The sequence below is a fragment of the Erinaceus europaeus genome, chromosome 15 (assembly GCF_950295315.1).
Source record: "Erinaceus europaeus chromosome 15, mEriEur2.1, whole genome shotgun sequence".
NCBI classification, from domain to species: Eukaryota; Metazoa; Chordata; class Mammalia; order Eulipotyphla; family Erinaceidae; genus Erinaceus; species Erinaceus europaeus.
The window spans coordinates 80,811,474-80,827,130 of record NC_080176.1 but is presented as its reverse complement, the minus strand read 5'-3'; the positions used below and the strand labels follow the sequence as shown (position 1 = coordinate 80,827,130).

Sequence of the window (15,657 nt, the reverse complement as noted above, 5' to 3'; positions counted from 1 at the left end):
AGAACTTAAGATAATGAGAGCAGAAGGGAAAACACAAAGTCAAACTTGGACTGGTGTGTGTTGTACCAAGGCAAAGAATTCTGGGGAAGGAGATGAGGGGAGTAGAGGGAGTCATGGTATCCTGCTACATAATGGTGGAAAAGGACTTGAGGGTGAGAGTGTTTTGCAGACACATATCATGGGGAGATGGGAAGTTGTTCCCACGTAGCAACAACTGTACTATAACATTTGCACCTGATTAGAGATGCCACCACCTGGCCCCTTCAACTGTACTGAAAATCAGTACCCCACCCCCCAAGATGATTTGGGGAGGAAAAAGAAAAAAAATAGACTGGACAGATTTAAAATTTTCTGAGTAACAATTTTTCTATGGATGTTTTATCTGACCTAGTAACCCAGAACGGTTCCCGTATTTATAATCCATATTCACAAATATGAAGTGCCTATAAAACTTTTATTCACTACAGTTATTGTTCAACTCTCTGGCCTTAAGTCTGGGAACTTTCAGAAGTATCTTCAGCATTCTACCGCTCACTGCTGACAGTGACCATGGACCTTCCTAGGGGCCAGGCGGTGGCACACCTGGTTAAGTGCACACATGACAATGAACAAGGACCAGGACTGGGCTCAAACCCCTGGTCCTCATCTGCAGGGTGAAAGCTTCGTGAGTGGTAAAGTAGAGCTGTAAGTGTCTTTCTGTTTTCTCCTCCTTTCTCAATTTCTCTCTTGTCTCTACTCCATAATAAATAAAAATTGAAAAAAAAACTTGCTAGGGCTTTGCATCTCTGTAACATGAAACAGGTAAGAGCCATTTCTGAAATCCACACTCTGCATTCAGCAGACAAGGGCTCTGGAATGGCCTCAACTGTCTAAGCAGCCTCCTGGCCCCAGGTAGAATTGAGTTTGGAGTTTTTACACTGTGTGGTTCATTCTACATTTCACGTACAAGGTGAATCATTTCCTGATCAGTTGCAATTTCTTTCTTTGTATCTAAGCCTGTTATTGACTTGGTCAAACTACCAGTAAGTGAAACACATTACAGAACCAAAAAATGATGGAGACACATCAGTGACAGAGAAAGGAGCCTTTGGACCATCACAGGATTCCAGAGCTGTCATCAAATGAAGGGTCACTGGAAAAAAAAAAAAAAGGATACCCGTATCTTGTGAAGGGATGATCTTCACAAGGTGGCAGGAAAATGAGTTCTTGAGATCAGGAGTCAATCCATTGAGTGGAACATGTGTGAAGGGCATCAGAGAGAAAGCTTTGCTGTGACTGCCATTTCCATCCCATCATGACCAAACTAGGGAGCTAAGTGTAAGTGCTGTGTAGCTATGGGCTTAACATTCAAGAAAAAGTCCTAGAAGGGAAGTGGTGCTTAACATCTAACGGATTTCCCAAGGCCAGCTACGTGGCCATGTGGGCTGGCCAGGTGCACTAAATCCATGCTTGGCTTCTTGCTCTGCTAGGATTCCTAGAAATTCTACAGTTTTAGAAGAAAGTGTCTGCACTTTCATTTAGAACTGCAAATTATGGAGCTTGTGAGTTATCAAACCTACTGCCAAGGGGATCTACCTGACTGCAGGATGCAAAGCAGATGAACACTGTAGATGAACCCTCCACCTTCCTGCCGTGCCCCCCTAACTTTGGAGAAATATTAAAAATAGGCAGTTTCATATACTGTAATTCACTGTCTTGTTTTAGTGCCATGTTCTTTGCTGAATTGTCAAATTTGGTTTCTGCATTTACTCACATTCTTGTTTTGAGGATGGAAGAAAAATATAAGGTCTATAAGGTATTTTGTAAATGGAACAATGCCCTCTAAGATTTCAATCATGTCCTGTTGGTATAAAATGAAATAAATATATAGTAATCAATTAATAAATACTATTATTAGAGTATTTAAAAAATCTGAAAGTCAAACAAAATGAAATGCACCCACCATCTATTGCCTGAACATGTTTAGCCTGCCTTTACTTTATCAAATATTCAATAATTTTCCAATTAATTTCAATCTTCTTCCTAAAAAATATTGGGCGTTCTTCTCCCCCCCCACTAGATTTATCTGTATTATAAAGGAATACAGAAAGCACAAAATTCCCAGAGAACCTTCACAGTAATGAACAGAGAGCCTTCCCAATATGTCTAAACAAAATCTAACACACATAAAAAATTAAATTAAATTAAACTAAACTCTTTTTTGTCTTCTATAATAACATGATCTTTGAGATGCTACAACTACATTTAAATCTGAAGAACTCACAATGTGATGCCATGGTAGAGAATACTGCCTAGTTAATTAATAGAAGAGCTTACCTCTACAGAGCTGGGGGAGGGGTATGTTATCCCCTAATAAAGTGAGCAAAGAAGAACTCATTATCTTACAACAAAGAGAGAAATCACAAGCCAGTCATTAGTGGCAGCAAAATATTTAACCCTTGGGATTCGTACATGCTATTCTGGAACAGGTTACATAATGCAGGAGTGTATAATTTGTGAGCAAATTGTCAAAAACCTGTCAATGTCTTTTCAAGCTGCAGCTGGTAGATATATAAGGGAACGGGTGGGTGTCTGAATGTAGGTTTCTCAGATATATCATTAAATCAACCACCAGCATAGCTTCCACATTCACAGGATTCATATCCGTGGAACCAAGCAACTCCATTTACTTCTCCTCCAATACTTGCTTAATCAGAAGTTTCTCCTGCTAGACTTTCTAGGGGGCTTTCAAACTCTGTCACAACTCTGGCAGAAATATGCACTGTAAGAGTGGGTGAAAATCCAAAGAAATGAGGGCTGGGGAGAAAACATAATGGTTATGCAAAAGGCTTTCCTGCCTGAGGCTTGGTGAGCCCAAGTTCAGTCCTCAGCACCATAAGCCAGAGCTGTGCAGTGCTCTGGTCTCTCAGTCTCTCTCTCTCTCTCTCTCTCTCTCTCTCTCTCTCTCTCTGTATCTCTGTCATTAAAATTAATAAAAAATATATATTTTTTAAAAATCCAAAGAAGTGGTAAGCTATGATTGAATTTTCTTCTCTATGCATGCACATTGCAGCTGTCATTCTCAAAGCACACTTAAAATATTTATCCCCTCTGTGATTTGAGAAAAGATTAACATTTTTTTTAAAGAAAAAGGCATATAAAGCAAGAGAATGATACTAAATATTCATTTAGGAGCACTGGGACTATCAAGTATTTATAAACATAAATTTAATAATCTGAAGAATTCTTTGTGATAACAATATAATTAAAATCTAGAGAAATTTTGGAGTTCGTCTTCACATTCACTCACTCCTCCCTCTACTAAAAGTCAGATAAACAGAAAAGATAAATTACTGTTTTATAACCAAGATAACAATGCACCAAATTAGAGTCTTGCTTGATATAAATGATTTCAACTTAAAAGCAAAATAGAACATTTAGTAATCAGCTGTAGAATCTATTCTGGCAATTTTCCAACTTAAAAAAAAAAGTTCCCTGCTAAGATTAAAAAATAATCATCACATTTCTGACAGAGCAGCTCATCATGCTAATTGTTCAATATGGAGAAGGAAAAAAAAAAAAAAAAAGCTCTCCCTGAGTAGATAAGTTCCCAGCCTCCTGGAAGATGAAACTGAACCAACTAACACTGTACTACATGAGTAATAAGATTTCTGCTTGAAATTTAAGTATGCTTTTCTGTGTGTAATTCCTATGTGAATTACAAAAACACAAAACAACCATAAAATCAGTCTCCCCCTTCAACCGAAGAATAATAAAAGAAACCAGCATTTTTATATATGATGAGGAACAGTCACTAAACTCTAACACAGCATATTTAGCTTAGTTTTGATAAGAACACTAATAAATGTCCTAGTATTCTTAAAGGGTTTGGATGACTCTATAAAGAATATGCTATTTATTATCAAAGCACACATATTGGAAGAAGCACAATAAACTCAGTGTCCTTTATCAGTGCCCACTCCATTGAATAAAAATAGCTAACAGTAGTAAGTGATGGGTGTACAGAGAGTGTTACATTTCCATGTTTACCTGTCTTGGGCTCCACAGAGAAGTATGGCTGTCCTTGTAGAATACTGTAGACCACTCGAGCACTGTTGCCATATGTGGGGTCATCAGCATCCGTGGCTGTCACTTGTACCACTGAGGTCCCTACATGCCAAGTCCAAAATCAATGGATTAAAAAAAAAATTCCACATGTCACAAATGTAAAACCTTATAAAATGCCACAGAATCCATGTTAGATCTATTTACCGTTGCTCTTCTCCCATGGGACAGGAATATCTGAAACTATTATTACACATAGCAAACCCCAAGAGATGACGAACACTAATAAAACTCTTCAAAATCAGGGAGCACAAAAATATGATAGGAATAAAAAAGGTTGTTGATGTTGTGCATACCGTCAGGACAGCCTCAGAATTCAATGAAACTGATTCTGTAGGTATCTCATCCTTCAGGACAAGTAACACACTTTCATCAAGAGCAACCTCGAAAATTCTCAGTCACCATCCAGAGAGAACATAGCAAATGGGGCATCATGCCCTTCAATCACTGAAGGTCACTGTTGTAGCTAATGAGGACTCGATTGAAATTGAAACTTCATTAATTGACTAAATTACATTCTGTGGATTCATTTACCTGCATATTCGGTGACTACCCTAATCTTAGTAATAGGCTGTCCATTTCCTGATTGATAAAAAAAAAAATGCATGAAAACCAAAACCAACCCAAAGAAGAACTATCACAGAAACATTATCAGTTGATTTTCTATATTTCATAAGATAGAATATCATAGTGTTTGTCTTTCTTTCTTTTTCCTTTTTCTTTTGTTGTTGTTGTTGTTGTTGTCGTTACGTATTCACTTACCTCTGTTATGTACAGTGATCTGTTTTCCTTCTCTTTGGAATGGAATCTAACTATTTTTGGAGACTACTGTTTACTGTTGTATATTGAAAAGTGTGTTGTTCTGATTGTATCTGCTCATTCATGTGGTTTCGAGCCTATTTCTAGTAACTTCTTAAAAGCAAGCCAGTTTTCACCTAATGTTTCATTTAGCTGTAATTCTACAAAGATGTCCTCTGTAAATGTCATACATAAGTCACTCACTAGTGTCTGTTTGACAACAAATTTACTCTTTGCCATACTCTGTTTTCTCTAACTAATTTCATTTTCTTTCTTATGAGGGGAAAGTATAAAGTTATTCCTGTAACATTCTATTTTTAAATTCTAAAGTTAGACCTAGGGAACTGTGCTCTGTGTATGCCTGGAGGTGTATGCTGGACAGTGAAAGCAGCAGATCTCAAAATCATGTTAAATGTTGATTACTTCAAAATGCTAGATTAAATGATAGGTTGCTATCTACTTTCTCTGGATCATACCATACTGACAGCAACTTTGTTCTGTGATGTGCTTTAGAACTGATTTCCTCTGTCATTTTAAAAGGAAGCATACCACTTTAGACAAAATAATGAGACTTAAAGTGTCTTTTTATTCTGAAGCATTTGTTAAGTATTTTATTTATTTTTATAAGTTTTTTTTTACTTTATTATTGGATAGAGACAGAGAGAAATTGAAAGGGAAGGAGAAGGTAAGGAAGGAAAGAGAGATACCTTCAGTTCTGCTAGACCACTTGTAAAGCTTTCCCCCCTGGAGGTCTAGACAAGGGATATGAACATGGTTCCTTACACATTGTAACGTGTGCTGTCCACTTACCCAGGTGCACCACCACCCAGCCCCCATTAACTACTTTTATACACATAAACACACTTTCTCAAATAACTTTAAATTTCTCATGTTTACTTATGTTCTTTTCGTAATGAATAAACTATCTTAAGGACTTCTTAGTATTGCTAGATCTTATAGTCAGTAACTAATAAAAAAAATCCCTGAATAGTATACATACAAATCTTTTATGGTCTACATTATTTGGGGGTTTTGGTAGCTATTGGTTAGAATTAAAGGCCTTGAAAAGTAGGACTCACTATAAAAACAACATATTTCATGTGGACATTTATTGCTTTTAGGTTGATTTTTTAAAACCATCTCCTTTTAAAAAATATTTATTATTAATATATCTATGTTAGACAGAAACTGAGAGAAATACAGAAGGAAGAGAAAGAGGAGAGAAGACAGACACCTGCAGCCCTGTCTCACAACTTGTGAAGCTTTCCCCCTGCTGGTGGGGACTGGGAGTCTGAACCCTGGTCCTTGTGCACTGTAACACCTGCTCTAGCCAGTGTACCACAGCCTGGCCTCCTTACACTGATTTTTTTCAAAGAGGCATTTGTATGCTTTAGGCATATATAAATATCACTGCTTCCAGTCAAATTTTCATCATTTATTTTAGAAAGACTGAGAGAGAGAAAAATGGAACAGACAGGGAGAGAAGAGAGATCACAGCATTGGCCCATCCGTGCAGATTCAGGAAGTGCTACAGCACTCCCATGAGGCACCGGGCCTAGTGCTCAGAACCTCACCCAGGGGAAGACGTACACTCTACTATGTGAGTTAACTCCTGGCCCCAACATGTTGAAGTTCTTACGTATTTGCTCAGTGTTCTCTATGAGCAATCTGATGACATTAGAAAAACATTTTCTAAAATGGACCTGCTGTAGTCTCTCAGACAACTATAATAACTCACTCATACTCAGATTCATTTGTATCAACAGGGTGGTGGCACTGAGATCTCAACTATGCTATAATACTTCACTTCTGTTTGTTTTTTTTTGTTAAGATTCTATTTATTTTATTTATTTATTTATTTTCCCTTTTTGGTTGCCCTTGTTGTCTTTTTATTGTTGTTATAGTTATTATTGTTCTTATTGATGTCCTTGTTGTTAGATAGGACAGAGAGAAATGGAGAGAGGAGGGGAAGACAGAGAAGGTGAAAGAAAGATAGACACCTGCAGACCTGCTTCACTGCCCATGAAGCGACTCCCCTGCAGGTGGGGAGCCGGGGGCTCGAACTGGAATCCTTACTCTGGTCCTTGCGCTTTGTGCCTCGTGCGCTTAACCCACTGCACTACTGCCCAACTCCCAGAAATACTTCACTTCTAAACCACAGAGTTAATGCTCACTCAATATCCATAGCTGTAGAAGAATAAATATGGAGTCAGAAGGTGCTCAGAGGATGAAGTGTGCACACTAGTGGTTCAACCCTCCAGGATCATGGGAGCTTACCAAGCAAGCTCCACAGATGGTGAAATGGTGTTTTGATGTCTCCTCCCTCCAAAATAATTACACACCTCTGTATAAAACTGGGTCAGGAAATAGCTATGCAGTATTTGTGATGCCCTGGACCAAGACTCAGTATTGAATTAAAAAAAAAAGTAAAGGTAAGTTTACAAGTAAGAATATTAAAAATGCCCATGAGAATTATGAAGTTAGGTGGCTCATGTTGTTGGTGGCACATGGTGTTGGATTCTCGTGCATGAGAATTATGAAGTTAAAATAAATTACCCAGGGGATCTAGAAGGTGCACACATTACCATGGCATGTCAAGGAACTGAGTTCCAGTTCCCACTCCCCAACTGCAGGGAGGAAGTTTCATGAGCAGTGAAGCAAGTACAGCAGGTGTCCCTTTGTCTCTCAATCTTCCCCTCCCCTCTCAATTTTTCTCTGTCCTATCAAATATAAAAGAAAAAAAAGGAAATAGCAGCTGCTAGGCGCCATTAATTCATTATGCAGGCACCAGGCCTCAGCAATAACCCTCTTGGCAATAAACTGGGTCAATATACTCTGCCACTCCAGGAAGACTGGTCCTGAAATGAGTGCAGCCTAGAATGTCCCTACCTACAACCACAGAATGTGAGCTCAGACCTACAGGGATGCAGAGGTTACACAGGCTTCTACTGTGAATATGGGCCCCAGATCAGATTGATGGGGTTTATAGTTCATGGTATTTATATATGTTTCCCATATTTGGGAGCTACTCTCTACCCTGATTCAGCTTTCTAGTCTTATTTCCAACTCTGACATCATCTCCGCAGACACTGCTCTTGAAGCACCTGCATGTTAGTTGTCTAGCTCAGGGAAAAAATGAATAAAGTCATGGGCCCCTTGGAATATACCTAAAATAGACTTCCTAGATTTTCCCAAAATGGAGACCCCAAATCTCATCAGCCATAGTCTTACCTTTAGAGTCCTGATTACTAAACATTTTTTTTCTGCTTTATATCTTAATGGTTGTCAGCCACCAAGTTGCAAATGCTACCATGATGCCAACATAACTTCCCTGGGCAGATGACCTCACCACTGTGTCCTGGAACCCCACCTCTCCAGAGCCCTGCCCAACTAGGGAAAGATAGAAACAGGCTGGGAGTATGGTTCGACTTGCCAATGTCTATATCCAATGGAAAAGCAATGACAGAAGCCAGACCTACCTTCTGCAACCCATAACAATCCTAGGTCCATACTCCTAGAGGGATCAAGAAAAAAAAAAAAGCTTCCAATGGAGGGGATGAGATGTGGAACTCTGGTAGTGGGAATTTTGTGGAACTGTATCCCTCTTACCCAACAGACTTGTTTATTATAATTAAATTGTAAAAAATATAGAACACATGAATAAAACAAAGGAAAAGAAATAATAAAAAATAAAAAAATAAAATACTCAAGAAGGAGTAAGGAATAATCACAAACTGCCAAAGTAGTAGTTTACTCTAGTTAGTGTCCTCTCTCTATCTCCCTCTCTCCTCCCTCTCCTCATCTTTCCTTTAAATAAATAAATACACAAATAGAAATAAAATATGCTTTAATTAAAAATATGTGAGGAATGATTAATGGCAAAACAATACACAACTCTGTACTTCAACTTTCCAGCACAGTATGGGTTAGTCAAATGATGGGACAAATGTAAAGGGCCCTTATTGGTCTATTTATTTTTAATTTAATTTGTTATTAATAGATTGTTACATGATTTTAAGATTACAGTGTATAGTTCTACTCCATACCCACCACCAAAGTTCTGCATGCCCAGCCTCCTGCCTTACTTAAAGACCCTTATTTAAAATAAAACAATTTACCTCATTAAAGTTTCCACATTAAAATAGTTCAAAAAGTATCTGAAATAAGTTCCCCCTTCTATAATAAAAATAACAGGAAACAAATATATCAATCAACTATTCCATATTCTGGGCCTTTATTTTATCACTTTGTAAGATCACCCACACTTAAATTTCATACTTCTGAAAATGATCCCAAAGGCAGTAGAATAAATGGAATTTGAAATCATATTCCTTGATAAATGTATACACCAAAACTACTTGGCTTTCTATTTTCCTGTAATGAAGCAATGTCAAAAGGCCTTTGAATAAAAGAGTCTTCATTATCCTTTTCTACATCTCAAAATGATTGTAACTTTACCATTTTTAGATATTCAAGATACATTTTTTATATATTTTAGTTTCTGAAGATATTACAGATGTGATTAGTGGTGGTATGTGGGTGGACATGTGAAGGTTCAAGCACTGTCTCTCTGAACAAACAGGCTGATTGGGTCATTGCTAACCTGGTCAGCCACTAACCTAATACCCTGGTCAAAAAGAGATGCTTAGAAAAGTAAACCAATACCCAAGTGAACGAAAAATAATTAAGTTTTTATCTGAAGGATTTTTATGTTTTAACTTCCTAGGCATAATTTAATAATTTTTAAAGAATTCTTTATTTCATACAAGCTGGAGAGAGATAAAGAAAGAAAGGAAGGAAGGAAGAAAGAAAGGAGAACACAACTCCACTGCATGCTAACTTTATGGAGTGAACTCTAGAATATGCAAGGTCTATGCTCTACCAATTGAAATAGTCACCTGGATACAATGTCAAACATTGTAAAAGGTTCTTGAAATATAAAATTGAAAGTGGAATGGAGGCCAGGTGGTGATGCATCTGGTTGACCACACATGCTAGAGTGTACAAGGGCCCAGGTTTGAGCCCCTGCTCCCCACCTTCAGGGGGAAAGTTTAGGGAGTGGTGAAGAAGTATGTCAAGTGTCTCTCTGTCTTTCTTCCTCTCTATCTTTCCCTTCCCTCTCGATTTCTGTCTGTCTCTATCCAATAAAAGATAATAAAAAAGACTAAAGAAAACCAAGTGTTTCATTAAAAAATAAAGAACATGGAATGTAAGACTTCTGTGATTTCTTAAGGACATCTTAAGAGATGTCTTAAAAAGGAAGTATTCCTCATAGAAGTGAAATAATATGGGACTAGATGCCTTAGCAGACAGTGCATGCCTCACCCAGCACCACTCCAGGCACCAAGGTTATTCCAGTGATGGTACAATGTATTGGGATATTTCTCTCTCTCTCTCTCTCTCTCTCTCTCTCTCTCCTCTCTTTCTCTCTCTCTCTCTCTGATTCCCTCCTCTCTCTTCATTCCTTCTAAGATATAAAATTGAAAAAAAAATTGGGTCTAGTTGGTTATGCACAAAAAACATTAATGAGGAGGCAACAAAGGTCCCAGAAACACCATATATCAGAAGAGGAAGAGGAGGGAAAGGAAGAGGTGGGGGGAGGAAAAAAGAGGAGGAAGAAGAGTAGGAAAAAGGAGAAGGAGAAAAAGCAAAAGGAAAAGGAGGATAGAAGGGAAAGAAGGAGAAGAGGAGGATGAGGAACAAAAGAAAAATGGGAGTCGCTGAGAATGCACCGTGGTTCCCCAACTTTTGTGAGACCTGGGCTCATTCTTCATCACATCAAAAGGAAGAAAGTAAAAGATCTGACACATAATCAGATTTGGACACTGACTACTTATACATCTCAGACTCCTCTCTGACCATAACTGTCAACCACCGTAAAAATAATAATGGCATGTATTTTTGTTGTTGTTGTTTTGTTTCAGTATTGAGGACAGCTCCCTTTCAAAGGTCAGTCCCCTAAAACTGAGACACCCCAAAGGCAGTCTGAGCTTTACTTACCTACAGGAGACATCTCTGGGACGCCAGCGGTGTAAGGGCCATCCAGGAACTTGGGCTCATTGTCATTGATGTCCTGAATCTTGATGACAAATTCGGACTCGGGCTCCACGGGCTTGTTGGTGAGCCGGTCCAGTGCCTGGGCACGGAGTGTGTAGTAGGCCTGCTCCTCGCGGTCCAGTCTCTTCGTGGCGTGAATATCCCCCGTGTTCTCATCAATAATGAAAATGGAACTGGCCCCTTCGCCTGACAAGATGTATTTGATGGACCCATCGCCTTTATCAACATCAGAGTGAAGCTGGTGAGAAATTCATGTGAGATGAGATTAACTTCCATGAGAGCTGGGGTTGGGGAGCTAGGGACAGACTGCTGTGAGCAGGAGACAGGACATGGGACATCAATGTTCTTGGGGAGAGAATCAGGTGCTTGCAAGAGCACGGCAGAAAGGCAACCGGAATGCAGTAGACTGTGGATGGTTCAGTGACCTCAGTTCCTGGATGGCAGTCAGCTAACAACCAAACACCTCCTTGCTCTGCTTTCCTCTTTGTCATGTCTACACTTTGGCCTTAAAGAGGGGTATAAGGAAATATTCCTCAGTGTCAGTGGACAAGATTTTGCATTATCTGTGGTCCCCAAGGTCCCAGGTTCAATTCCTGGCACTATATACAGTATGCCAGAAAGGCTGGCTGCCTTCTTTCTTTTTCTTTTCACTCATGAAAATAAATAAAATATAGCTATTGAAAATATGTGGGGCAGGTTGTGACACACTTGGTAGAGCACACATGTTAGTGTGTGCAAAAAACTGGGTTCAAGCTTCTGGTCCCGACGTGGAAGGGAAAAGCTTCAAAAGTGGGAGGTAGAGCAGTGCTGTGGTTTTTTCTCTCTCTTTTTTTCCTATTTCTCTCTGGATTTACTTTTTTAAAAGAATGAAAAAAATGGCCACGAGGAGTTGCTGAGCAGGGGCTAAGTCCCAGAAATAACCTGGTGGCAAAGAGAGAGAGGAAGAGAGGGAGAGAGGAAGAAAGGGAGAGAGTGAGAGAAAGAAAGAGGAAGAGAGAAAAGAAAGAGAGAGAAAGGAAGGAAGGAAAGAAGGAAGAAAGGAAACGAAAGGAAAGAAAGAAAGAAAGAAAGAAAGAAAGAAAGAAAGAAAGAAAGAAAGAAAGAAAGAAAGAAAAGAGGGAAAGAGGGGTCTGGCGGTAACACACCGGGTTAAGCACATACAGTACTAAATGCAAGGACTCTCATAGAATTTCGGTTCTAGCCTCCAGTTCCCCACCTTCCCGGGGGTCACTTCATAAGCAGTAAAGCAGGTCTGCATGGGGTCTATCTTTCTCTCTCCCTCTCTATCTTCCCCTCCCCTCTTCATTTCTCTCTGCCCTATCCAAGAGAAAAGAAAAGAACATGTCACCTTCTACCTTCTATTGGAGTGCAAGGCCTTAAGTTTTTTTCCTCATAAAACAGTCTCCTTCCTGAAGAGCTGGTATAGCATTATCACTTAGGAAACAGAAGTAGTGGCATTTTAGAACAGGTTTTTTTTCTTTACCAGTTTTAGCCACCTTCTTTGGAGATAATTTGGAAAACTATCTAAGTCTGAGCCAAGGACCTAACTAAAGAGCATTTGTCAGTTTTGACCCGATAGAAAAATTCCATATACTCAGACATCACCATGTACCTACCGTATGGGGATTCCTTTCCCTCTCACCCCCTCCCCCTACAGCTATTTCTGGTGAGCAAGTTTGGGTGGGGGTCCAGCGGCTACCTTAGCCTCTAATGGCTTCATTATTTTCAGAGAAAATAAAAATTACCCCACTCTCTGATGCGGGACTCTTAAATCAGTATGTGCTGGAGACTTCAATGCAAGGGCTGCATTCGATTTGCATGATTAACCCCAGTGTCTGCAGTGGGGCCAGCACTTACTGATTTGCTTTTCATATCTGAACCTGTCCCTGCTGTATGTCAGAACACTATGTTGAACAGAGGAACCTTAGGAAGCCCAGCAATAATCACACATTTCCCTGAACTTCAGAGCCTGTGAAAAACTGGATTCAATCTGTCATTCCAACAATCTTTCATCCCCTGGAACGACAAGCATTTTGAACCTGGATGAATGTGAATGCACACACACACACACACACACACACACACAGGAAAAAAAAAAACCCAAATAACCAGGTTTGAGAGTGCCCTATGGGGCGACATTAGCATTCCTTAAACAACAAGATGGTCATATTAAACAATGGTCATATTAAACATGGCAAGCTACTTTGGGACCAGTGTGTTTCTGTGAATCCCCATCCTTTCTTGGGAGTTGCTGAGGACACAGCCTTGGGTGTCATCTCTGCAAGGTTTTCCCACCACACTTCAACAGCTGTGTTTATATTCTGCTTCAGCATACTTAAGTACCTGATTATTTTTCCCCTGTAGTTTCTGTAGATTTTAGTTATGATGAAATCATACCCCAAAATGAATTTCTGCCATCAGTTGCCACTGAGACCTGCTATGTGTGGGCTTAGTAAGGAACACGTGTTAATCCAGCGCCACAGAGCAGTTGGATTTCTGCAAGATGGTGAATTCCTTAGTTCTCCTAACCCATCTCTGGGTTATTATTGCAAATAGATCTGTCTGGTAATTTCAGAAGGGAGACAATTAGAAATGACTGTATTTTGAGTTAGTGAATGACTCCTCTGTGTCAAATACTAGTCTAAGGGTTCTCTATGCCATCATTCACTCGGGGTTCACACTTGGATGACTTTGCTATCTCTTTTTAACAAGGAGGAAACTGAGGCAGAGGAGAACAATCTAGGTGGCCAGTTCCCTGGAAAGTCAGCTTCCTGGTGAAAAAGTCAACCCTCCCCTCACTCCTCAAAGTGAGATTCCACCTTCACAGAGAAGAGCTGCTTCTCTGTGACCTGGTGACTTCAAAGAAATCCTGCAAAAAGCTCAGAGACAGAAGAGACAATGCAAGTCATTCCCCACCCAAGGGTGCCCCCAAGTCATTCCTCACCCAAGGGGCCCCCAAATCTTAGCACAGCTCATGCTCTCAGTTTCCACCAATAGCTGTTATAACTTAGTGAATGGGTCATGTTTTAATATTAATTCACAGCAGAAAACTCTACCCCTTCAAAGTTGCCTAGCAATAGCCTGAGTCCTGAGAAAAATGTAGGTGATGGAAGACAAGCTGATCTTAAGCTACTGTCTCCTTGAACTATTTCCTCTGTACACGCTTCTCATGAGCTCTCTCCTACTGCCTCCAGTCTTATCTTTTGGGGCCCCTCCATGGGACACTTGTCTACATGCTACCAATGACAGTGGTGCAAGATATTGAAAGGGATGTGAAATCACAGAAATATCCAATCAAATACACAACCACGCCTTCAACCAAAGGTGCACTTTATCTCTAACTCTCAGAGATTCCCATCCAGAGAAGTAAGCCTTAGAATTCATCTACTGTTTCCTGTCAACTGACTTCTGTTTTCATGTCCTTGGGGACATGGTGACCCTGTGGTATGCCAGATAAGAAAGATATACTCAGTCTGCAGCCCACATTAAAGCTCAACCTCAACCTTCAACTTGAGCTCTGAATCTGCAATTTTCATTAGGAGACATTGTTAGTTTTCTCTGTCATGAACAGCATTAGAACAGAAAGTCAAGGCAAGGGAGCTAGCTTGAAGGTTATGCAAGAAGACTTGTACCTGAAGCTTCAAATTTCCAGGCTCAAACCCTCCCCAGCCCCCAATCCTCACCCCCACACATAACCATTAAGCCAGAGTTGAGTAGTGCTCTGGTTAAAAAGAAAGAAAAAAAAACAGAAATGAAAACAAAAACAAAAATAAAACCTTATTTGTCAGCACATCTGTCCCTCTCCCTCTCCCTTTCCCTTCCCCTCTCCTTCTCCCTCTCCCTCTCCCTAGCCCTCTCCCTCTCCCTGAACCCTAGTTTTTCATTCTCCCTATTACTGCCACTTTTCTCCCATCTGGGACCAATGCTAGGCTGGTAATCACTGCCAAGATTCGCAAGCAGAAAATTGCTTTTGAGTCTGAGCTCAGTGTCCTTGCAAGGTTAGTGTAAACATGTGCAGTTCAAAGTGAGTGACCAACTCGGAAATGTGAAGGTAGACACATAATTACCAGAAGCACTCAGCTATTGAATCTGTGCAAACTATGCTAATCCTTTAGTAGGGATAGGAAATCCAGGCTGGCAGTGCAAAGCATACTCCCTCTGTGAGGGAAAAGGAATGGTCAGCAGAGAACCACTGCAAGTGCAGAACTACCCAATACATCCTTCATATCACCATACACAAGGATCTGGGTTCAAGCCTCAAGCTCCTACCCACAGAAGGGGAAGCTTCACAAACTACAGGTTTATGTGACCACTCTGTCCCCCTTCCCCTCTCAATTCCTGTCGTATCAAGTAAAAAAATAAATACATCCTATCCAATGCATACTTAATTGCCAAAAGGTTTGCATAGGCACACACACACCGAGACACATGAACACAATCTTTCTGAGTAACTGAATAGCGTTAAGAGTTGAGAAGTAATACTCTCAACAGAGGAGTCTGGTGACCAGATGACAAAAGCAGTCTATGGTCCCAAACTGATAAATGAATAAAGAATAGACTAAAATCACAGTCAAAGCCAAATACTTATACTTAGTTGGGGCCCAATAGAACACCCAATGCTGTGTCTGTTTCCTTTGCCTATGTAATCTACAGATTCATTTGGACAAGAACAAATAGAAGATGTTAATCCACTATGTA

General features: G+C 39.9%; 1 protein-coding gene across 5 annotated transcripts in view; it reads right to left on the bottom strand.

The window, feature by feature from the left end:
- CDH7 (cadherin 7) overlaps positions 1–15,657 on the bottom strand; it is a 200,216-nt gene that overhangs the window by 97,838 nt on the left and 86,721 nt on the right. For 4 of the 5 annotated variants that reach the window (XM_060174012.1, XM_007523824.3, XM_060174010.1 and 1 more), the window contains exons 3-4: positions 10,903–11,197; positions 4,030–4,149 (exon numbers count right to left, since the gene is read on the bottom strand). In XM_060174012.1, the coding sequence (XP_060029995.1) occupies positions 4,030–4,149; positions 10,903–11,197 (415 nt within the window). Of the gene's footprint in view, positions 1–4,029; positions 4,150–10,902; positions 11,198–15,657 lie in introns of those variants that run through there. The other variant, XM_016188561.2, reaches the window with a different exon arrangement.